General features: G+C 45.9%; 1 protein-coding gene across 4 annotated transcripts; it reads right to left on the reverse strand.

Moving 5' to 3' along the window:
* Positions 1-711: 711 nt before the first annotated feature.
* STMN4 (stathmin 4) lies at positions 712-22,580 on the reverse strand. 4 transcript variants are annotated; one of them, XM_055300027.1, is made up of 8 exons: positions 22,496-22,580; positions 8,422-8,513; positions 7,221-7,316; positions 6,491-6,571; positions 5,845-6,053; positions 4,628-4,819; positions 3,885-3,938; positions 712-1,698 (listed from the first exon to the last, which is right to left on the reverse strand). In XM_055300027.1, exons 2-7 carry the CDS (start codon positions 8,432-8,434, stop codon positions 3,918-3,920), a joined length of 612 nt encoding a protein of 203 aa, XP_055156002.1. In that variant the 5' UTR covers positions 8,435-8,513; positions 22,496-22,580; the 3' UTR covers positions 712-1,698; positions 3,885-3,917. The 4 variants fall into 4 exon arrangements, with proteins under 4 accessions (XP_055156002.1, XP_055156005.1, XP_055156001.1 ...); XM_055300030.1 differs by lacking the exon at positions 6,491-6,571 and having other exon boundaries at positions 715-1,698; XM_055300026.1 differs by lacking the exon at positions 3,885-3,938 and having other exon boundaries at positions 726-1,698.
* Positions 22,581-24,413: the final 1,833 nt, after the last annotated feature.

Here is a 24,413-nt window from a genome sequence, read left to right on the forward strand (position 1 = left end):
TCTATTCTATTAAAAGAAATTAAGGCTGGGTGGCATCCACTAAGTTGATCTCACAATCCAGTGAGCCATAACCGGCACTTTGAGAAACACTACCCTGGGACTCACATTTTAGTTTGGAAGTGTTGAGAAACAGCAGAGTATGGTGGCTAAAGACTTAAAACTCTGGGAGCAATGGCCCTTTTCACCTACTTATCTGTGTGGTCTTGAGCAACTTAATCTTTCTATACCTCAGTTTCTTTGTCTGTAAAATGAGATAAGAGTAGCTACTGGGTAGCATTGTTGTGAAGATTAAATTATAGATACAGATAAAGATATAGACATAGATATATACCCAGAAAATTGCCAGCCGTCTACTAAGTGCTGATTAAGTGTTAGCCACCAGTATCTTCCTCCTCTTCCTGCTCAGCATCATCATCAATGATGCTTCTTGTTATCCTATCCTAAAACGAAGAAGCCAAATGCAGCACCACTGGTGGGTGGGGGTGGGGACAATACCAAAAGTTTTATTTATAAAGCTGTACAAAATTATGCAGTGTGTGGGGGCAGGATGGAGGCCCTACTCTTGCTGCTGCACCCCTGTTTCCAGGGGAGAAGAGGAGAGAGACTCCTTTTTTCCATTCATGGTTTAATATTCCAAATAAAGTGACTGCTGCGTCTGAAATGATCCCTCTGCTTTCGACTAACAAACATTTTATTTCGTCGCTCACTTTTGTGACCACCTAGAATCCCACACTTCCAATGTGCAGAGAACTTCCTTCTTACCACGCATGTTGGGGACCATTAGAATGTCTATCTGTAGAAGGCAAGATGGAATTTTTTTCCTCACCAATTCAGTGAACTCAATCCAGTAATGGACAACCCAAAGGGGGGTTAAAAAAAAAAAAGAAAAGCAAAAGCAAACTTTTCAATTATGCCAAAGGCTGGCATGTTTCACCCATATCACTCAACACCTCTCAGATGTTCTGATGGTCAAACTAATGAACAAAAGGGGTATCTGCCACCTGATGGGTGGAAACCAAATTCAAGGAAATTCTGTCCATCACTCAAAGGAAATTCAGGAAATAAAGAACAGGAGGCCAGGAGTAAATATTTCATTGGTCATGATGATCAAAAGATGATGGTTAATACACACACACTCAGACCTCATCCCACCTGTTGCAGGGCAGAAGCAACACCTCCAGGCCCCCCACCCTTTCCCTGGGCTCTCCTGCCACACCCTGCAGCCACTGCCCCACCCAGGACTCCGCCCTTCACTTGGTATGGCTACTGCCCCACGTGCAGCTTCCCTCAACACGGTGCCTGGACGTTCACTGTGAAGAAAAGCCAAGTACTTGACCTGAGTCTGCGGTGGGCAGGGTTGCAGTGTCCATGAGTCTTTCTCTATCTCCTTTCCCAAATTCTCTCCTTCTCTCCCCTCTCCCACCCCATCATTGTTCCCCAGAAACAAATAGGATGGCTTCACTGGTCAATTCTTTACATATACAAACACCAAAAGCAGAGGAAACACCCCCTGGCCACCCCCCTCCCCCCAAACCCCAGTGCTGGGAGAGCAGCCGACGGCCCGACGAGGCTGCCTCAGGAACTGCGGAGCTGCTGGAGCTGTCCGGCTGTTCTGGAAACTTCTTTGGCCTCTGGGCTTTACCTAGAGGCCTCTTCCTTCAGCTCCTTGTTTTTCCGCACCTCCTCCGCGTGCTTGTCCTGAGAAGGAAGGGAGTGAAAAGGGGAGGTCACATGGGCTTCCCTGGGAATAAAAGCAAGCCAAGGGGCAAGAGAACCCAAAGTAAAGAATTGTCGTCACAGGAAGTGAAGAGCAAGGTCTGCAAAGATGTCCTGAGAAGGGGCAGAAGGTGGCAGGTGAGACTGGCAGGAGGCAGGTGAGCGAGCCGGCTGGTGTGGCCCCGGGGGAGCTCATGGACTGGGGCCAACCTCCCTTGGGGGGACCCACCTCACAGTGACCGCAGAGCCCACCAGCGCCTCCCTCCTTCACCTGGCCATCCTGGGCTTGCACTGAGTGCATGGCTTGATTTAATATAAGGAGCAGCTCAGTGTAGCTACACCCAAGGAGCACAATGGAACGGACAGGCCTCATTACAAATGTCCCCTCCACACACTTGCCACATGACCGCTGCTTTCAAGTGCAACTTTTTCAGTCCCTTGGTGAAAGATGAGGGCTCTTAAAGTATAAATTGAAGAATTTTTGGAAATGTCCCCCAACTCCAAAAAGTGGACTCTCTCACAAGTGGTGTGTGAGAACCCTCTTCGTCTAACAATGTCATCAAGCCAAAAGATGGGATCTGACTTCAAAGACCCATCAGCTGTGTGACTTTGACCAATCACTTCACCAATTAGGCCTCAGCTCCCTGGTTTTTAAAGAGAGGGCTATGAACTGGAAGCTCTTTCTACCTCTAAAATTTTGTGATTTTAGTGTTCACCTCTAGGGCACGTCATGGTCTGCTTTACATCACTGCTCGTTGTGATCTGGCTGGGTCTTCTACTGGATGGTAACTTTCCCATAGGCAGGGAGCATGCCTTTTTCTTCTTGGTATTTTCTAATTCCTTCTACTTTGCACGTGGCAGGTGCTCAATAAATATTGTCTCTGCCAGACCCTGGCAATCATCCAGATAGCATCATTTCCAAATATCAAAAATCAGCCTGGAGTAAGCCCACAGAGCAGTCCAGGAGCCCAGGATATACTTGAAACTATGAATCCATCCCTGAAAATGCTCTGGAACTTTCCACGGCCCTGGGAAAAGTGTGAGTCGTGGTGTGTCTAGGGTAGTGGTTCTAAACCTTATCAGCATGACCTAGGGTATTTGTTAAACTGCTAGGTTCTCAGGCACCATCCCTGGAAAGACAGTGTCAGTAGGTCAGTGGGGTCCAAGTGTCTGTAATTTTAAACTTTATACCAGGTGAATCTGATGTAGATGGTCAGTGACCCAGGCAGGTACTGACACAGAAAGCACTGACTTGGGGCAGGGCAGAAGCCACACACCTGTCTCTTTTACACCTCCTGCCTTCATCAGTGGCCAAGGGTGGATAGGGGTCATGATCCCAAAGGAGTGATGCTCACTCAGATTTTGACTCTGACATCTTGCTTCTTTGAGTCTTACCCCACCTCCATAGCTATTACTCCAGAGTGGGGACCTTCTCAATCTCTTCCCCTTGGAATCAATCTCCATTCAGCTGAGCTCTCTGGGAAGAGCCCTAGATTTCTGGGCTCCCTTTCTTTGGTCTCCAATGGTCCTCTCTCTGACAAAAGGCCAACAGGATGATTGTGGGTTGGTCCCCCTGAAATAGGGGTTTAATGAGTCCCTTGGACTTACATAGCTAGAGAACTATTCCCAGATGCACTAGTTAGCGGCTTTGTGACCCTGACCAAGTTATTTGACCTTCTCTGACATGGTTTCCCCATCGATTAAATAAGGATAACACTGTTCTGCTTACTTTATCAATTTGTTGTGAGGATAAGAATATGAAGAAGTAAAAGTGTTTTTGCCATTTTTGAAATACCATATCGTGGCTCTATCCTCAATTATTCCTTTTGGGTTTGGCTTGAGAGCCCATGTCCCATTTTATGGCAATCCCAGATTTTTTTTCCTGCAAGAGTTTGTTCCTAGCCATCATCCCTCAGTAACTGGGGAAGATCGAAATGAGACCCAGATTACTTCCCTCCCAACTGTATACTTGGTGGAGGCCTTACTGCTCTTAGAAGGGTAGAATGTGAGAGCAGAAGGGCTTGCCACATGCCAGCCAGCTGCAGGGCCTATCTACAGATCTTTCTCCACAGATCCCCTGTGAAGAAGCCAATCTTTCTAGTAGCTCTTGTCAAGGGCCTGAGACTCTGGGTGGATGGGCAGGAAGGAGTGGGGACCACGCTGCTCACCATGGGACGAGGCCACCGATCGGGTCCCGGGAGTCACCGCGCAGCAGGCGGCTCCTGGAAATAAAACACAGAGCTGGAGCTCTCCCAGGAGCTGCAGGAGAAACTGGGGCAGCCTTGAGACTCAGGAAATGAGGCCAACGTGTTCTCAGCAGAACGGGCTGTTATTCTGCTGACACGTGGGACCAATCCTAGTCTCTCACGTTTCTCATATGTAGGTGACACCATTTGGTTTATTGACAAAAGGTAGAATATTGGAAAGACCCATGACTCACTCAGTCCATATCAAGAGGTTTGGAGAGAATCATGTTTCCTGCTCAATGGTCAACTCAGCTTATCATGCCCTTGGCTTAGCGCCAAGAGCCCAAGTCATCATCTTTCATTAAATCAAATCTGTCCATTCAAGGATGAAGCCAGGAATGTACAACTGCTTATTTGTCCTTACTCTCTTGCATTAGGCAGGATTTCTCTAGAAGATAAGAGGTCTAATCTCCCTAAGACAATGAGAAATTTCAGTTGTGTAGCTGCGCGTAATATCCCCCAAGGAATTCCAAAGCTCAGCTCATGTTTCTTGCCTATGACTTCCTAAAACATCACTTGGGACTTTGTAAGGATCCAGCCTAATGGAAATACCCCCTTTCCTACCTGAGATTGTTTGCTACCTGAAATAACATGCACGTCCTTTATACTTGCCATGAAAGGAAGAGAGTGTTCCAGGAGTCTCCTCTCTCACCAAGATCACTTACCTTCTCTTGCAGCCGTTCCAACATGGCAGCAAGGTGGGCCTCCCGGTTCTCCTTATTGGATTCCATCTTCTGAGCCAGTTTTTCCTTAGCCATCTTGATGAAGTTGTTGTTCTCCTCAATGGCTTTTTGGATCACTTCCCGCTCGTGTTCTCGTTTCTCTGCCAGGTGCTTCAGAAGCTCAGCTTCCTGGTACTAAGGAAGCACAAAGGGAGAAAGAGGCCCTTGGAAGAGAGCTCTACACCCAGAAGACACATCTCGCTGAACCTGGTCTCTGGCCCATTGGCAGGAGGGAAGGACACTTTCTGGATTCTCCCACTATTTCCTCAGTTGTTTTTTTTTTCTCATTGCCTTTATTCATTCCCTCTTTCCTTCATTTACAAATATTAAATGACTATACATGTATCAAGCACTATCCTAGCAATTTGGGAAAGAAAAAAGTCTAGTAGAGGTAACACATATATTCATAACTCTAACCCAGACTAGCATGTGACAAATGCCTTAAGAAGTAGAGAAGAGGGATCCCTGGGTGGCGCAGCGGTTTGGCGCCTGCCTTTGGCCCAGGGCGCGATCCTGGAGACCCGGGATCGAATCCCACGTCGGGCTCCCGATGCATGGAGCCTGTTTCTCCCTCTGCCTATGTCTCTGCCTCTCTCTCTCTCTCTCTCTCTCTCTCTCTCTGAGTGTGTGACTATCATAAATAAATAAAAAATTAAAAAAAAGAAGTAGAGAAGAAATGCTATAGAATTCAAGAGAGAAGAAGATTATTTTCTGCTTCAAAGATGAAAAGCTTACATAAAGATAGCATTGGAGTTGGACCATAAGAATCAATAAGAAACTCAGAGGGTATAAAAAGGGGTGGAAATATATCGTACCATGACCTTCTCCTTCTCCCAGTTAAGGAGCCCTTTCCTTAATTGCCAAGTCTTTCCGTGAATCTTTAGTATTTGTCAGTGTCTTCCTCTTGTTAGTGTGTATATTAGGCTACCTCTTGGACATATGTAATATAATGCCTTATCCCTCTAACCAAACTGTACTCTCCTAGAGACTCACTTCCTTGTTTCCCTCAATGGTGTCTCATTATCTACCTTGTAAATGAGAGGTGCTACCTAAATATTTGTAGGTTGGTGGTGACCTGACCCCAGCTCAGGGCCACCTCCTATCTTCTCCAACTCCTTCCTGTAATGCTGAGTTGGAAGAAAGAAAGGGAGAGCACTTACCTTCCTTCGCTCCTCAGCTGCTTCTAGTTTCTTCTGGATCTCTTCCAGAGATGGGTCTCGCCGCCTGGGTAAGGAGGCATTGAACTCAGGAACCCCATCAAAGGAGGGCGGCTTCAGGATGACTTCAAAGGACTGGCCCGAGGTACATTTGTTCAGCTCGATGACTTCCATGTCAGAAATTACACACCAGTTCAGGTCCACTGTGTCTGCTGTGTAGAGAGCAGGAAAGGGGCTGCTCACCCCCTGTAGACTAGATTGGCACCCCAAAAGCATGCACACATGCACATATATATGGGAGATCTGGGGTCCCCAAGGCAAATCAATGACCAGTGTTCTGGGTTGGTCCTGAACCTGGCACCTAAGGTCAATGGGCTCCAATGGGGCTAAAGGGTTGGTAGCCACAGCAAGCACTCAAGCTCCAAGAATAGAGGTCCCAGGATTTGTGGTTTCTAATAATGGCTGTAGCAAATGCTTTTGCTTTTGCTTCTGCCACAAGACTCCTCCCATACTGGAGTTCTTGTTTAAATTGTCCTCATTGGTGGCCAACAGTGGTACATTTGCCCACCACCCACCACCCATCCACTCCTTGTCCCACTACCAATCTGATGGCTCAGCCTGTTGCCACCTCTCCCCTGCTCCCTCCTACCCTGCTCTCTTCTTTCTCTCCAGTCAGCACTGTCTTTCCGCTGGCTTTGATCTTTCCTCCTACACTGTCTCCCACACCAGCCTAGACAGAAAAAACAATCTCAGGTAACCCAAGCACTCCCATCTTTCATTTCCAGAACAAACCTGTCCCTTTCTTTTAATCCCTGGAAAATTAAGGGGTGACCTGTTCCCCATCCCTCCCTGAGCAGAACATGGTCATTCAGTGCTCCCTGCCATTGTCCTGACACAATCACAAGTCCCTGTCAGCACGGCCACATTCACTGGGTGGCTGCAGGCGGAAGTCTTCTCTCCACCTCTGGCCTCTCAGAGCATTCACAAAGGAGGCCTGTCAACTTGGAATCTAGTGACTTACACTGCATCTTCTCTTCTATTCTAGGTGCTTCCCAAGGGCAGAATCTGTCTGTTTCACCTCTGCATCCTCCAAAGCATCCATTTGTTAAATGAATGAAGAAAAGCTAAGATCAAGAGTGCTCTGCAGAACATCTGTCACAGACTTTCAACTGCTATCTAGTCCCCCAGCTACAGTCCCATATCAGCCCTCACAAGCTGCTTAGGCCCTTGGAAAAAGTTGTGGTGATTTTACTGGCTATGGGAAAGAAAATGTGACATGGCGAGAAGAGTTTAATGAAATTGGACAGGAGTGTGATACTCATGGATATGAGCCCAAGAAACCTCCCCAAGTTACTTTCCCAACAGTGGCCCTCACTTACCTTCATATTTATAGGATGATTTATTCAGGGGATCAGCTAGAAAACAGGAGCAGAACAAGGACACCAGTGGAAGCTCCTTCATCTTCTCTTTATAGGCTGTAGAAACACCAGTAGGACAACACAGTGACCCCTTCTAGACTCAGAAGTCAGCCTTCATCTCAGTTTGGGTGCCTAGGCAGCCAGAGATGACCAGGCTCCACAGAGGCACCCAAACCACCCAGACCCACCCCTTGCCTGAGGATCCAGCCCCCTTTGCTCTGAGCAGCTTGGTTTAGGTTTCCTGTGTGTGATTAGACCCACTTCTGTCCACCTTATTTAGAACCTGAGCCTTCCAGAGCACCTGCATGACCCCCTCCTGCTCAGCACATTGTTTCCCTGACTTAGGTACTTTTTAGTACCGAATACAAAATGCCTTCAGGTAAAGACCACAAGAAGTAATGGTTTTGCCCCAGCCCAGCACCCTGGACCTAGTTCTCTATTTCTTCACACTTGCCAGGATATTTCATTTACTTTGCTCCAAGATGCAGGAAATCCACACTCCATTTTACTCAAATTACTCAGCAGTGTTTCTCTGAAAGGTAAAGAAGCTCACCACCATCCCTCCAGTCTTGCCCCTCACTGAGTGGCAAGGTCAGGAGTGAGTCTTCTCTGACATTCCCAGCACAGTGGTCAAAGGGAGAAGTGCTGGTGTCCATGAGGGCTAGAGGAGTACCCCCCTACACACACCATCTAGCCTCTTTGTGTCAGAGAAGGATTGAAAACCATGACATCACAGGTTACACCTGATATGGTGAAGTCTGGCCCCCACCTTCCCTGGCCCTGGCATGTGCTCCTGCCTGTACCCCCACCACCCTGGGGCCACTGCGCCTTGTTTTAAGCTCCACTATGCTCAGACTCTCTCTGTTCTCAGCTAAACCCAGCGCACTGCTTAGGCAGTCTCCTCCTCATTTCCTTTTACAAATTGAAAACATAATTAAGTGTAAAATAATACATGTGCATTGTAAAACCTTTTTAAAAACACACATAGATGAGTAAAAGGAAGAAACGCTCAATGGTGATCCCGCCCACTGTCAAGTGATAACTTCTTTTAACCCTTGGGTGTACTCCCTGTCAGTCTTTTACCCTTCTCGGTGTCTATGTAAGTACACATATAATACCCTACGCTGTGGTGCCCCATCATATAAAGAGTTTATGTACGTACCAGCGAGGGTCATGTTTTCTGGAATGTGAAGCCTGAATCTGGTTGAAAGTCACAGAGTAGGTCTATCCCCAGCTCAGGATGCTGTCACAAATCTGAAAAAGAGAATATTTTACCACTGACAGGCTATTCACATAAGGAAGCTCTTTAAAGAACTAGAGAGTGAATCCCAGGAGGTTACCAGTCTGCTCTCACCTCCAGGAACTCTACACACCCTCTATCCCTTTTCTAAACACAGACCCCCCTCTTCAACATCACCACAATCAAGTTCAGTTTCCATGAGCTAATTTTTTTAAAAGATTTTATTTATTTGAGAGAGAGAGAGAGAGAATGAGCAGGGGAAGAGCAAAGGAAGGAGCAGAGGGAGAGGGGTAAGCAGATTCCTTACTGAGCAAGCAGCCCAGTGCAGGGCTCTAAGATCTTGACCCAAGCCAAAGACAGATGTCCAAATGACTGAGCCACCCAGGTGCCTCTCTGTGCACTAATGATAGTTTCATAATTGGCTTTCTAGTCTCAAGCCCCCCTGAGCATCAGACATGGATTTCCCAAAACTGTACATGTCAAGAGGTATTTAGTTTTCTCTCTGTGCAGCAAAGTGGCTGGTGCAAAGCAAAGGTTAGGATCCTAAGTCAGAATCACTTGAGAGATTTTCAAAAATAACTGTGTCCTGAATTTCTCCTTATTCCCACCCCATATCTCCCTGTCCAGCCTGTTCTATTATGGGATCAGAGGGAACTGGGCAGAGGATGTCAAAATACTACTTCAGATGGCCCCTCACTCACTACCCACCAAGAACCTCTGTCTTAAGCACTCCTTGATCCCATTTAAGATAACCCTGGACTATGAGAGAGACTAACATTATTATAGAATAATATCATCATAATGTGGTTGGTGCAGAGATGGAAATCAGCATGCAGGATTATTGTAGGAGCATAGAGATGGGGCTTCATACTCAACACAAGGCCCTGAGGAGCCATGGAAGGGGCTTCTGGTGTTAGCAGCACCTGAACTGAGTCTTAAATGATGAGTTGGAATTAAGCAGGGAGGTCACTGTGCCAAGGGAGCAGCACAAGCAAGGGTCGGGGTGGTGAAAAAGCTCTGTGTCTATGGTTGATGCTGGACCAGAGAGTATGAAAGAGGAGGGAAAGATGAAACAGTAGATGACAGGGCTCCACTTAAGGCTGCTAGCCAATGGAGTGAGGAGTAGCCTCACTCAAGTTGTCATCATGGGTACCACTTGAGCCTTGGCCACTGTGGTGGTTAATTTTTGTGTCAACTTGACTAGGCTAATGCCCACATAGCTGGTGAACATTTTTTCTGGATGTGCCTATAAGGGTGCCTTGGGGATAGGTTAGCATTTGAGTGGATAAGCTGAGAAAAGATGTCCCTCACCAATGTGGGTGGGCCTCACCCAATCTATTGAAGGCCTTAATAGAACACAAGATGGAGAAAGGATGAATCCACTCTATCTGTTTGAGATGGACATCCATCTTCTCTTGCCTTAAAACATGAGAGCTCTGGCTCTCTGGCCTTCAAACTTGGACTGGAATTATGCCACCAGCTTTCCTGAGTCTCCAGCTTGTTGGTGACCGATTGTGGGATTTCTCAGCCTCTGTAACCGCATGAGCCAATCCATCATAATAAATCTCTTTCTATATGCATCCCGTTGGTTCTATTTTTCTAGATAATGCTGACGAACACAGCCACCCTCAGTGGTCACTGTGCCAGCAGAGGGTGGCGTGAGCCAACAGCTTCACTGCCTGCATCTCACAAAGCAAAAGACTCTGAAACTGATGTAGAGCCCCTTTCCATCCTTAATAAGGTGTTTTCCTTCTGGCGACTGGGGTCTGTACTGGCTGAGGATGGGCAGGGGAACCAATGGGAGCAGGAGGCTCAGCTTTAGGACCAGGCCAATGTGGAGTCAAACAGACTTGATCTCACTTGTAAGCTGTCACTCACATGTCCAATTTGCTTTCTCCATCTTAATTCTGCACCAAGTTACACAAATTAAATGAGAAAAGCATATGTACAGCATCTAGCAAAAAAACGGAGGTATTTAATAAATGTGAGTTTCCTTTCCTGTATCTTTTCCATCAGAGTAGCCACCAGCCTCCACACACCTGCTTCAGAGTCACTGTCTCTAGTCCTCACCAGCCCTGCAATTAAGTCTATAATCTCCATTTGCAGTTAAGAGAACAGAGGCTCAGAGGGTTTATGTGGCTTACTCGGGGTCATGAGGTTAGAGAGTTAAAAAAGCAGGGATTTGAAGCCAGGTCAACTGGTCTTACACTGCTATGTTCCCTGCAGAGCCTTCATGTTCTTTGGAGCCAGAGGCCCCTGCCAGGCACCACCCTCTTCACTATGCAGCACAATGGGCCTCTTTCCTTAGAGTCGGGCTGATCCTGACAGTACCAGTAGGTCCTTGGACAGGGTTTGGATGTGACATCCCTGGTCACGAGGCTCCATTCCACACTCTCAGCTCATAACCAGGCTGATTGATGGGGTGACTGGCAGGGTGAGTAAGCCCTTGCCAGGAGAGGGAAGAGCATCAGATTTCACCTAGGTAATACAGGGTCCAAGTAAGGGAAGTGAGGCAGAAAAGGACACTCTTGAGAAAGAGGAGGGACCTTCTATAGGAGTAAGTACCTAGAATGAGGGACTGTGCCCCTCAGTCCGAGCTGGGAATGATAATTAAGGCCTTCTGCTCATGGAGCACAGATTACAACTCCTGTCACTGACATTATCCCAGTTAATCTTCCCGTGAGGCTGAGTTGACAAGACAGGCATCATCAGCTTCACTTTCAGATGAAGGATCTGGGGCTCAGAGAGGTTAAGACTCTTAGCTAAAGTCATACAGCTGCTTAGTGTAGAGTTGGCTCTGACTTTTAAGCTCTTCCCTTGTGGCCAGGGGAGGGACTGGATGCTAGCTGCAGGTTCCTCCAGGGTCCTGGGGACTCAGGGCATGTCAGTCTGGCCTGAAGATATGGTTTAACTAAACACATCAATAGGCACTTTCTCACTTCTATGGAAGATATTGTGCTAGGAGTTGTAGGATGGTGAGGAACCAGGTAGAAAACATGGGTCAGAGAGGCCGAGAAGGAAGACCAGGGCAGGGAGCAGGAGACACTCCAAAGATGAGCAGCGGTATGCATAGCCAAGGGATTTGTAACTGAGAACTCTCTTTTCACAGGGCCAGAGTTCACATAATCAAAAATGTCTATTTATAGAGTATCTACTATGTGACAAATGCTTTCATTTTAATTTTCTTAATAGCCTTACAATGTAAGGATTGTTGTCCCCATTTTATAGATGTGGAAATTGAGATTGAAAATCAGAGAGGGTAAGTGACATTTCCAGGGCCACTCAGGTTAGTGGGTAGAATGGTGTCCCCCACTAAGATATGTCCTCATCCTAACTCCTATGACTTGGATATGTGACTTTATTTGGAAAGAGTTTCTGCAGATTTAATTAAATTTAGGCCCTCAGGGTCAGATCATTCTGTATTATCTGGGTGGATTAAATATAATGACAAGACTCCTTAAAAGGAACACACAGTGAGCAGAGGCCATTTGACGAGGGAAGCAGAGATTGGATTCATGTAGACACAAGCCAAGGAGCACCTGGAGCCGCTGGCAGCTGGAAGAGGTATGAATGTTTCCTCCCCCAGTCTTTGGGAGAGTGTGAACCCTACTGATACCTTGATCTTGGATTTGTGAATGCCAGAACTGTGAGAGAATTAATTTGTATTGTTTTGAGTCACTAAGTGAGTGGTCATTTGTTACAGCAGCTGCAGGAAACTAATACATGCATAAGTGATTGAGTCAAGGTTTAATCTCATGATTCTTCCACCTTATCTCAGCTACTAATGTTTTATATACAATTGATTTGTTCCTTAAGATAATCTGTATGTTTGTACTTATGGGTACACAGAGCCCTTATAAACCCTCATGCCATAGTCACATCATTTCTATTGCATTCAAGACCCAAAAGATGTTTCTACCCATGGGGCATTCTAAGAAAGAATGGAAGGGGACAGGAGGGATGTCATAGATTCTTCTAGAGGGCCAAGCAGTGAAGAGGGGTCCTAAGCCATTGGGTGGTGGCAGCCACAGCAGGGGCTCTGACTTTGCTCCTCATTAACATGGAGGACCAGAGTTGACTGGAGCCAGTCATTCCTGCCTCCCTAGCATCCAGCCTAGCTACATGAGGACTACAGGTTGTCTGGTGGGTTAGACCCAGATTGGATGCACACTGCTTGGAAGATTTAGTTATGCTAATCCATGGCCTAGAGACCCTTCAGAATGGCTCTGAGGCCTCTGTTCTCCCATCTGAGAGCACCAATAGCTCAGGCCATTCTCCTGGGCATGTCCAATCAACCCAAAGGCCCACAAACCAGCCTTAGTCTGTAGGCCTTGTCCCTACAAGCTTCTCACAACACTGTGGAATCCATTAAATGACTTGGTGTCTTGGGTTACCTTGGGTTATGTTGTCAGGCCACAGCAAAATACCTACAATGCAGTGGGGCAACCAGGCCTGTCCTGTGACTACCAGAGAAGAGAGTTAAGGGATGTTTTTGCTCAAAGTTACAGAGGATAAAATGCCAGGAATTAAGGGAGGCAAAATGAAAATTAAGAAATAATAGAGGCCAGAGTAGACATGAGTCAGGCCCACCAGGGGGGATTGTATCTAAAACATTACATATCAGAGCACCATGAGTCAAAACTCTGTGCTGAGGCAACCTCTGGCCCTCCCAGAGACTCTTTGCATGGTTTCTGTTATGGCAGAGGCCAGTCCCAGGTAGCACCTGGGAAGACCAGAACTATATCCAGCCATAACAAAGATCAAAGCAGTCGCCAACTCAAAGTAGATGACTTACACTCATTCAGCCAATAGCCACAGAACCAGAGCCAACAACAGTGGCCTCCTGACTCTTGCCTAGTGCTCACTCCTAAGCACTTTTAATGGGTGGCAGACTGCTGGTCAAGAGGCAGGGCCTCCCTGGGCAGCCCAGGCAGTTATCAATCCAGCATAGCAGGTGGTGAGAGGACTCAAGGTTCAGATGACAAAGTGAAGCCCAGAGTGTGCTGGGCTTATTTTGCAATTCAGATTCTGGTGTGTAGACTGGATTAATTGGGGGAAAAGAGAGAGGGCCCACTGGGCTGTATGCAGGACTCACTAGGACCAACTAGTAGGATACCAATAAGAAGATTAGGGATCTCCAGACTAGAGAAAGCATTCGTACTTTATATTCTAATCAGTAGGAAGGCACTGCCATCTTTTGACTAAGAGGGAGAGAGGAAATTGTGATTCTAATGATAATAGCAAAAGGAATAGCTACCACATCTTGAACACCTGCTTGGTACCAGAAAATTCAAGCCTTATCTCAATTTATTCTCCGAGGTTATTTGTAAACAGGAACTTGAAGCTCAGTAAAGTGAGGTTAATGACACAAAATCCTACAGGTAGCAAGTGCAGAGGGGAGATATTCATTCTAAAGCCAATCTCCATCGTTTGCTGCTGCTCAGGCAAAAGATTCTTCTGGCAGCATCAGCATGGGAAAAAGATTAGGAGAGGAAGTTTGGAAGCCAGGACTAGGCACAAAGTAATGAGGACCCGCCTAAAACAAGTAACACTCTGGACTCTTTGCATCCCACCAAATACTGTTATCCTGTTTGCAAACTGACCTATATATTTACTCCGGCTCCAGCATCTAACAGTCTATGTATAGAAAAACAAGTGATCACACATTTTTGTTGATGGATTGAACAATTAACATAATTAGTAGAAATAATTAATTAGCTATAGCCCAACCAGGAAGAGACCCAGGCCATAAAGAGATAAGATGCAGAATGATTATGTTTTGACTGCTGGTAAGACTGGGTGATAGAGGTCTAGAAATTAAGGCTTTTGACTAAAGGGGAGATCTCGTGTGGCACAGTGGGAGGAAAGATTCTAAAGTGAAGAGATCAGAGCCCCCAGTTTTTCCTAGAACATCAGAACGTTGGCAGTGGAGTGGCGTGAACTGGTGATCACTAGCCAGAGGTTCTCGACTAGGGCAGCCTCACTCCCAGGAATATACATGGGACTCTTTGATGGTCACTAGACTAAGGGAGTCCCAGGCCTTTAGTGGGCAGTGGCTGGGTAAACTAAACACTGTGAACTGCACATAACCATCCCACACAACGAACAACTGCCCCTTCCAAAGTGCCTTTATGCTCCTCCCCGGGGACCAGAGATCCTGAAGTCACACTGAGTTGATGGCTGAGATGGGACCAAGGTCCAAACCTTTGAATTCCAGTACCAGTACCCTTACCTTTCATACTGATCCCTTCCCTCCTCCCACACACTAGAACACAGGGGAAAACCCACATGGGGCCACCTGAGCGGCAATGAAAAGATGGGGGTGTAGACGGACTTTTTACATGACAAGAAGTGGTGACCCATGTTCCTAGGCTTTCTGTAATGCAATTGATGACCAGGAACCCATAGAGAAGAGCACCAAGTTCGTTGATGCCACATGATCCTTTACTAGGTGCTCACCTGATCTCCTGAGGTGCCTCTGACTGCCCACACTGGGTGAGCTCATGTTTTATTTGTCACTGCAAGGAATGCCCAGATAAGGCTTTCAGGATGTGTCAAATCTCATGTGGACTATTTCTGAAGGATAAGAAGCTAATGCAGATCCAAGTGATTTGAATAGAGTGGTCCCTGGCAAGGATGTCCAGAGATGATAGAGAGACTCTGGCATGGAATCAGGGCATGGACACAGTGAGTTCTGATCCAAGACTTCTAATCACGGGCAGTACAGAGAAGTGGCTCTTTACATTTGTACCAATTGTTAGTCCTGTTGAAGTTATGTATGTGCCTGAAATAAGCTGTACAAGCTACTTAAATGTTGTTGAAATCATATCTCTGCACAGTAACCCTGGTTATTTTGTGCTGATCAGAAGACTTTCACTCAGGATGAACACCTACCATTTACTTTGATGTAGATGGAACTGGAGGGTATTATGCTGAGTGAAATAAGTCAGTCGGAGAAAGACAACCATCATATGGGTTCACTCATATGTGAAACATAAGAAATAGTGAAAGGGACCATAAGAGAAGGGGGGAAACTGAGTGGTGAAAAATTAGAGAGGAAGATCAAGCTATGAGAGACTCCTAATTCTGGGAAACAAACAAAGGTTTGCAGAAGGGGAGGTTGGTGGGGGGATGGGGTAACTGGGTGATGGGTATTAAGGAGGGCACATGACAGGATGAGGACTGGGTGTTATAATATATGCTGGCAAAGAGAATTTATTTTTTATTTATTTAATTTTTTTTGCAAATAGAATTTAAATAAAATATTTAAATAAAATTAGATTAAATTAAAATGAAGACATTGAAAGCCATACATCTTATTTGGGTTAAAAAAAAGAGATAAATTATTTTTTCATGAAGGTGGTTCATCCTTTCCAAAATATTTATTGAATATATAATTCTGTGCCAAGCCCTCAGCTGGGTTCTAAAATAACCGCAGGGGTTTTTGGTGATGAAAATGTGAAATAGGTCCCCAGGGTGAGAATTTGGAGCCTCTGAAAGTTTTGCAGATGCCCTATGGGTCTCTGGCAATTCTCCAGCAGTAAGATGGACCATGTTATAAAGGGAGAAGGAGTAGATATTAGAGCACAGGTCAAACCTGGACCAGTGAGACCCACAGAGGGCAAAGGGGCAAAGCACAAGAGTGTGTGATTAGCTGGCTTTGTGGAACTGGCATTTGTCTGATCACCACCCCACTTAGGTTGCTTCTAAAGGCTTCAAGAAGAGATGGTGGGAACCGTGGTCAGAAGCAACTTCCAGGTATCTAATGGGCTAAGAAATGCAGCTCCTGTTGTGTTTCTAGGAAATAAAGAAGAGTCACCTGTTGGCAAGCACAGAGCTCTGGAGGCCTAGGTCTAAGGAGCACCTCCTAGTTGTAACAGCTACATTGGGAGGCCAGTCAAAAAAGAAAAATTAAGTCAAGTCTAGAAAAATGCCAGTCCCAAATAATCTACAGTGATGGCACTTTCTGGCATGCTTTGGTTTTCCATTCAATATGTACAAAAGAATCGACATATTAGAAGCAAAATTCCAGGGCATAGACTTCCATTTAGGGTCACTGGATGGAGTGCAAGACATTGTGACCCAGTACGTTGAGAGATCCTGGACTCAGAGTACTTGGAAGCATCAGCATGTAGAACAAACTCTTGTAATCTGAGTCCTAGTCACACCAATAGCAATATTTTGGAGTGCTTTATAGTTTACCAGGCGCTTTCAAGTGCATGTATGTGCACATACACACTTTATATGTAATGTTTTCATTACAGACATATTGATATCCTATTTTGGAACACTTATGTGACAGAGAGAAGAAAGGAAATCCCTGTCATCTTGTTACTTTTTGCAGTTGGCATTTCCTTCTATTTTTTTTCTTCCTAATGTCTATTATTTCTACCTAGTTGTAAATTGGAAATATATATATTTTATCATTGCATTCTCTCCAAATCCTATAAAATAGGTACTATTATACCCATTCTCCTGATGATCAATTCAGGTAAGCGACTTGATTTGCTCAAAGTCATACAAGCAGAAAATGATAAAGATGGGACTTGAGCTAACATCTTCAAAGTTCCATCTTACATGTCCAAGGCCAAGTGTAAATATAAGTTGAATGGATGATTGACTTCATGTGTATGAAGTGCGCACAAAGTCTTGCTCACCCCACATCTACCTCCAACCATGGGACAAGCAATAGATTTGTAGACATTGCCGGGGTCAAGCTCTCTGCCCATAGGTGGGAGGAGCTGTAGTGATCTCTGGCATCTCCATTTCCTACCCTTTTCAGATGAAGAGACAAAGGGCCCAAAAGAGTCAGAGCCTTTCCTAAGTTTAAGTAGGAGGAGCAAAGCCAGGTTTCCAACCCACATTTAACTATGATCAAGGGAGATTCTAATCTATCACAATATTATTCTTGTTTTCTTTATTCTTTCATTCTTCCCCAGTGCTTTGTAAGTTTTACATCTTATTTTTAATCTTCAAGTTAAAATCATTTATATTTATGTCTTATTACATTAAGGAGAAAACAACACCTAATGGTTTTCTTTGTGAAAGATGAGGGCTTTGTGCATAATTTTATTTCCTTGCACTACAAACCTTCTGATTTTGTCATAGTGATCTACATTTTCAGTTCTGGATTATTATTATTGATTTCGTGCTTCAATTATTCATTCAACAAATATTTATTGAGAATCTACTATACGTACTACTCAAGTTGCTAGGAAGTAATACAATGATAAATGTAATAGACATATTCCTTAGCTTTATGATATTTGACATTTGCATTCAGCTTTATAAATATGTTGATCATCATAATTAGACAAAGACTCGGGGTGCCTGGGTGGCTCAGTCCGTTAAGCATCTGACTCTTGATTTCAACTCAGGTCACTATCTCAGGGTTGTGAGATCAAGACTGGTGTTGGGCTCTGCACTGGGCATGGAGGCTACTGAAGATTCTTCCTCTCCCTCTCCCTCTACCCCTGCCCCCCAACAAAAAAATTACTCTAATTTGTCTAGTTAGGGATCCCTGGGTGGCTCAGCGATTTAGCTCCTGCCTTCAGCCCAGGGCATGATCCTGGAGTCCCGGGATCAAGTCCAGCATCAGGCTCCCTGCATGGAGCCTGCTTCTCCCTCCACCTGTGTCTTTGCCTCTCTCTCTCTGTGTCTCTCATGAAAAAATAAAATATTAAAATATAATAATAATAATTTGTCTAATTACCAAAAAATAATTAGACAAAGACAATAAATTCTAGTATTTTCTTTCTTTGTAACCACTATCAATACCAAATCTCTTTTGTCCCTGAGTTCTTTAGTTTGACAAAAACTTTTGGTCAGCTAGACTTCTTGGGGTAATATATTTTTTAAGAAGGATTCATGGGATCCTTACATATTTGTTTGGTGACAGATGCAGAAGACAGACAAAGCCATCCCAGGATCAATAATAGTCAAGTAAGTTATGTTAGTGCAGGCAGCTAACAGAATCTCCCCACCTATTCCCTCATTGTCTGTTTCAACCTTGCCTTCTACCTGGCTCTCATTTCTGGGCACTGACATCCAAATGATCCACTGGAACTCTTTCACCCTACAGTCTGCACTCCGCTCCTTTCTCTAGATTCACATTCCCGGGTTTGTTCTCTGAACTCCTGAGTTGCTTATACCCTTCCATAAATTAGGCCCATCACTTCCAATCCGATCTGTCCTCTTACCTCCTACCATCTACCTCTGATACGACTGTAAGGGAATGGACACACAGTGACAATCAGTTTTAATAGAAAAGACCAGTGATTGCAGGGGACGGTAGGGGGAAGCGTAGATGTGTACAGGGAAGCAGGAGTAGTGTACCTCTACCTGTGTATTTTCCTATCTTCCTAGTGGAACTAAAGATGTAAAGACCTGGAAACGCTTTTTAAAATATCAGGAGAGATTTTTTTTTTTTTGTCCATACTGTTCCTCAAAGAAAAACAGAAAAAGCAACCTTTTTCCAGACTATCACATCTCTAAATATAGCAAATTCTAACTTAATTAGCAAATTAAATTATACATGATGAATGTTTATTGGCCAAGCCAAAAAAAAAAAGGAGGGCAGTGTAGAGTCTGGTTCTCTACAGAGCATTTATAAAAATTACATTCTGAATATTTTATAATTTCCCCCCAAATTTCTACCTCACTCCCCAAATAAATGTCTCATTTCTACCTGTCTATGATTTCAAAATCACTGGAATTCTGTGTCTCCAAATGATAGTTTCTGGGTAATTGAGAAATAATATAAAGTTATCAAAGGGGGGCACCTGAGTGGCTCAGTGGTTAAGCATCTGCCTTCCACTCAGATCATGAGTCCAGGGTCCTGGGATCGAGCCCCACATCAGGTTCCCTGCTCAGTGGGAGTCAGCTTCTCCCTCTGCCTCTGCCTAATGCTCCCCCTGCTTATGCTCTCTCTCTTTCTCTCTCTCTCTGTACATAAATAAATAAATAAATAAATAAATAAATAAATAAATAAATAAATAAATATTTTTAAAAAAAGATATGTAAGGCGTCTGGAGAAAGGTTCTTAAGAGTTCAGTAAAATTAAGCATTTCCCCCTTCTTTCTATATGGTTGGTTTAATGGAGACACTGTCCTCTCTTTCCCCCTCTCTTACCTGCCTTCTTTCCTGTCACACCTCACTCTCTGGATCTCAGTTTATCAATCTTTATTGCTCCACTTTAAATCATATCAGTCAGCATACTCACATCCCAGAGGGCAAATGTGGCTTAAATGGCCTAGTCGGGAGAGGCAAGGCAGCCAACCTTGCTGGGCCCTGGGATTTCTTTTATTGAACCAAAATGAAATCTAAATATTAAGCAAAAAAATGCAAGACACGCCTACCACCACACCAGCCTATAGAATTTCCATTAAAGCCTCTGCTCAGGAAGGACAATATTAGACCAGGCTTCTCAATTTTTGGTAGGTCCTTTAGAACGAAATATCTCCCTAAAGAGACACAGTTTTCCATTTAACACAGCAAGTGGACTATGGACATTTATATATGGAACATGGTCACAGGGACCTGTTCGAACAAGGCATATCTCCTTGCAGGAATTTTCGCAGTCAATGATATGGGTAAATCTTGAGGACATGATGCTAAGTGAAAGAAGCCAGTCATAAAAAGACAAATGCTACATGATTCTATTTATATAAGGTATGTAGAGCAGTCAAATTCATAGATACAGAAAGTAGAATGGGGGTTGCCAGGGGCTAGGGGAGAGAGGAATAGAGTTAGTGTTCAACAGGGAGAGTTTCAGTTTGGAGAGATAAAAAAGTCATGAAGATGGATGGTGGTGATGGTTGCACATCAGTGTGAATGTAGTTAATACCACCGAACTGTACACTTTAAAATGGCTAAAATGGTAAATTTGGTATTATGTGTATTTTACCACAATTAAAAATTTTAAAATTTTAAAAAGAAGTTCATAGTCTAGTAAGAGTCATCCATAGGCTTACAGTCGTAGAAAAGGTCATAAGGGTCACACAGCCAATGTTTTTTTCTTACTGGGACTGACAGTAAAGAACTGCCTTTTATATCATGATCCAGTATCTACATGTCATAATACTGGCACACCCACATACATCTAGTCACTAATCCACCTACATACACACACATAAATGTACGTGTAACCAAAATATAAATATATAAATATATGTGTATTTATTTATAAATACAATAACATTTCTAAAATATGTTTATAAAAATAAACACAATTTATATTTATAAATACATAACTGAAAATACACAACTAAAAAAAGGTATAGGAAACACTCTACTAAATAAGATGTGTTTTGACTTTTTCCTACTGTATCCCATTTTATTTGAAAACAAAATACCAATTAACTACCCATGAATTTGATTTCACAATCCACTAATGGATCTCAATCTGCAGCTTGAAAAACACTAATCTAGACCCAGTCTCCAAAACAATGCAGAAATCTGTATAGCCACCCTGCTTGGTGGTCATCCAACTTCTGCTTGCACGCCTTCAGTGATGGGGAGCTCACTCCCTACAATGTTCTGTGGTGGATCCATCTAGCAGTTAAAGACCCTTGTCCACTCCAAACCTGTTCCAGGGGTGGCCAGAGCAGAGCTGGGGGTCCCAAAAGGGCTGGGACCTGCTGACAGGTGCTTTGGTGCTGGTGGTAAGTGGGTTTCAAGGAAGGTGTATAGCACAGTTCCTATTAGCAAGGTAGCATCTTAGGGTGGCTGAGGAGAGGGTGCTGGCCAGCCCCAGAGGACAGGGTAGGGTCTCTGGAGGCTCTAGCTTTGTTCGGTGGAGCAGCAAAACAGACCTTGCCCCTGTGCCTCCTCACCTCTCACTCCAGCACTATCATTATCTCCTCATCTGATGGATGATCTCATTCCCCCTGGCACCCTGACTCTCTGCCTGTGGGAGAGGTTTCCTCCCCCTGGAGGGGGGCTCAGCCTCAGTAGAGACAGATTCTCCCACGTTTCCTCTCAACCTACCACCCACCCTGCAGGACTCCAGCGGACCACCGCTGGCCATCTCCTACCTGGGTGTTCTCTCGGTCTTGAGATACAGGGGTATCCCTGCCCAGGCTGTCCGGACCTGGGCTGCCTCAACATTCCTGAGCCCCCCAAGGGGTTCAGGGGACCTGCCTTTTTTTCAGGACAATAGGACTCCTCCACACCTGACTGTGTCTTCCTGGGAGGAATGAGACAAAGACAGCATCGCCACGTGGGGACGGAACTGGCCACTGGACAGTAAATCCCTGGTCCCCTGGATGAGAAGAGGGCAATGCCTAAACTCCTGGGGAGAGCGGTGGGCTGAGCACGGAGGGGCCACCAGCGGGGACCAGGGCGTGGCAGTGGTGGGTCCCCCGCAGTTCGCAGCCCGCCAGCCTGCCAGCCCTGCCCAGGTAGGAACAGGTTGACCTCAGGGTGGGGCGGGGCGAGGGGAAGGTGGTGATCTCATTGTCTCCTTAGAACCCGGGGCCCAAAGTAACCCAGTGCAGACAGAGGAAAAAGAAAAGGATGATCCCCGTGGGGAAGCGAGCCAAGAAAAACTGTGGCTGAGAAAGGGAATGTAAAACCCAGAGCAGCTGCTAGCTTGAAAGGGTCTGGGGGGCAGCGGCAGTTGGGGGGGCACGTGGGAGGGGGACCAGACTCTGCACAAAACCATTCTCCCTGAGTAACAGAACATTTTTATGCAGAAAGAACTCAGCATGGACATCCGACCCGAAAGAAACCCTGGCAATTCCTGCCCGCCCTCTCTCTCCCAGAGATCTGGAATAGGACTGCCCGCAGCGCAACCCCCTGCCCTTTGGGGTAGCCCCATTCTTTTCACATCACCCCCATTTCCCCCTAGAATTTGGCAAAGTTTGATTGATTGAAACCAAAAGGCGACGCAAATGGTGCCAGACCCCTGGCTTCTCCTCTCTGTCGCTGCTAATATATATATTTTTTTCCTTTTGCCCGAAAAGCCTCAAATCATTTGCATTCCGTCGCCACTTACCTGCAGTCCCGTTTGAGCGTGCTGCTCCCTTCCTCACTCCCTCAATTAGTGGTACCCCGGGCTTCTCTCCCCATCAGCACGGCCGCCCGCTCTCCATGACATCACCTCCGAGGCCCGTGATTGGCCGACAGTGGGTTGCTTGGCAATTGGACAGTCTCCTCCGGCGGAGCAGGGATTGCCTGAGTGAGTAACTCTTCGCAGGCCGGGGAGTGGGAGATGATGTCAGACAATCAGCCTGTTTCCCATGCTGCCTGCCGAGCTGGGGGCCAGAGGGTGAGGGTGGGGATCCAGAAAGAAGGCGGGAGTGGTGCAGGAAGGTGGGGGTGAAGGCGCAGCTTGCCAGCTCAGCTGTCCAGCCAGGGAGAGCACCTTGAGAGGCGGAGCGGGGATGGGGGGTGGGGGGGGAAGGATTTCCAGAATCTTGAGCTCTTTCAGATCTGGGGGTGGGAAAATATGGAATCCAGAGGAGAGATCAGAAAGAACAGATGAACCCTAAAAATAGCCTCTGGAGGGCTTGGTGCCTGTTTCCAGCTCTGTCAGAAGGGCTGGTGGGTTTGAGCAGTGACTCAGAAGGCAAGAAGGGGCTGCAGACACCCCAGGCCCTGGAGCTTGTGAGGGCGTGGCGTGCAGGTCCCAGGAGAGCACCGTGTCCCTCCACCTGGCTGTGATGTTGGCCACGCCTCTTCTGTGGCCACTGGACCAGCGCTGGGTCCTGGGGAGAGGGGCACTCCACCCCACCCTGGGCCTTCCAGAGGGAAGAAGGCCATGACCAAAGCTGAGGAACACCACTACCCTGGTGACTCCTAAAACACCTGGAACCCTGAGGGGAGGGGATGGGCCATCCCTGTTGGCTTCCCTAGCTCCCTCAGGAAATAGAGGCAGGGAGCCCCTGATGTCACCTTCTTGGCCTATCAGTCAGCCAGAAGAGGCAGGGCCAGGCAGCCTGTCAATTAAGACCCCCTTCTCTAGAATGCCTCACCCATCAAAGCCTCACTGAGCACTGAGCATGTTCTCCGTCCCCTCATTCCCATGGCAGTGCTTCACCACCCCACCTCACCTCACCTTTGGGGGGGTTGGATTTCTTTTATTGTGGTAACATACGCATAACAGAAAACTTACCACTTTAACCATCTCTCTGTATGACCTTCGATGGCATTAAGCACGTCCACGACGATGCTGTGCAGCCCTTGGGGCCATCCATCTCCACAACCCTTTCATCTTCCCACATTGAAACTCTGTCCCCGTTAAACACTAACTCCCCTCTCTCCCTCCCACATGGCTCCTGGTGACCTCTAATCTATTTTCTATCCCAATGAATTTGCTTATCCTAGCATATTCATTACCTCATGTATTACCTCATGTAACTGGGATCATACAGTATTTGTCCTTTTGTTTCTGGCTTATTTCACTTAGCATCATGTCCTCAAGGCTCATCCATTGTAGCAGGTGTCAGGATGTCCTCCCCTCACCCATTTTTATGGAGCTTATGTTCCAACAGTCAATTCACTGACCCTCCCTGCTGCTGATTGAGAACAGGCAAAAGTTGCCTTCATTCAGCCCATGCTTTTAAATCATTTTTGAATTCCAAGTGCACCAAAGAGCATTTGCACATCCCAGGTTTTTTTTTAAGATTTTATTTATTTATTCATGAAACACAAAGAGAGGAAGAGACATAGGCAGAGGGAGAAGCAAGCTCCCTGTGGGGAGCCGGATGTGGGGCTCCATCCCGGGACCCAGGGACCACACCCTGAGCCGAAGGCAGACACTCAACAACTGAGCCATCCAGGCATCCCTGCACATCACAATTTGTGCATGTAGAAGCCATGCTGTGTACCCCCTCTGCAGGCGTGTTGGGGAGGAAGGAAGTAGGTTCTCAGGCCCTGGTAGGGACCTCACAGCTGGGACCCAGTGGTTGGTA

This window comes from Nyctereutes procyonoides, unplaced genomic scaffold (assembly GCF_905146905.1).
Source record: "Nyctereutes procyonoides isolate TBG_1078 unplaced genomic scaffold, NYPRO_anot_genome, whole genome shotgun sequence".
Lineage (NCBI taxonomy): Eukaryota > Metazoa > Chordata > Mammalia > Carnivora > Canidae > Nyctereutes > Nyctereutes procyonoides.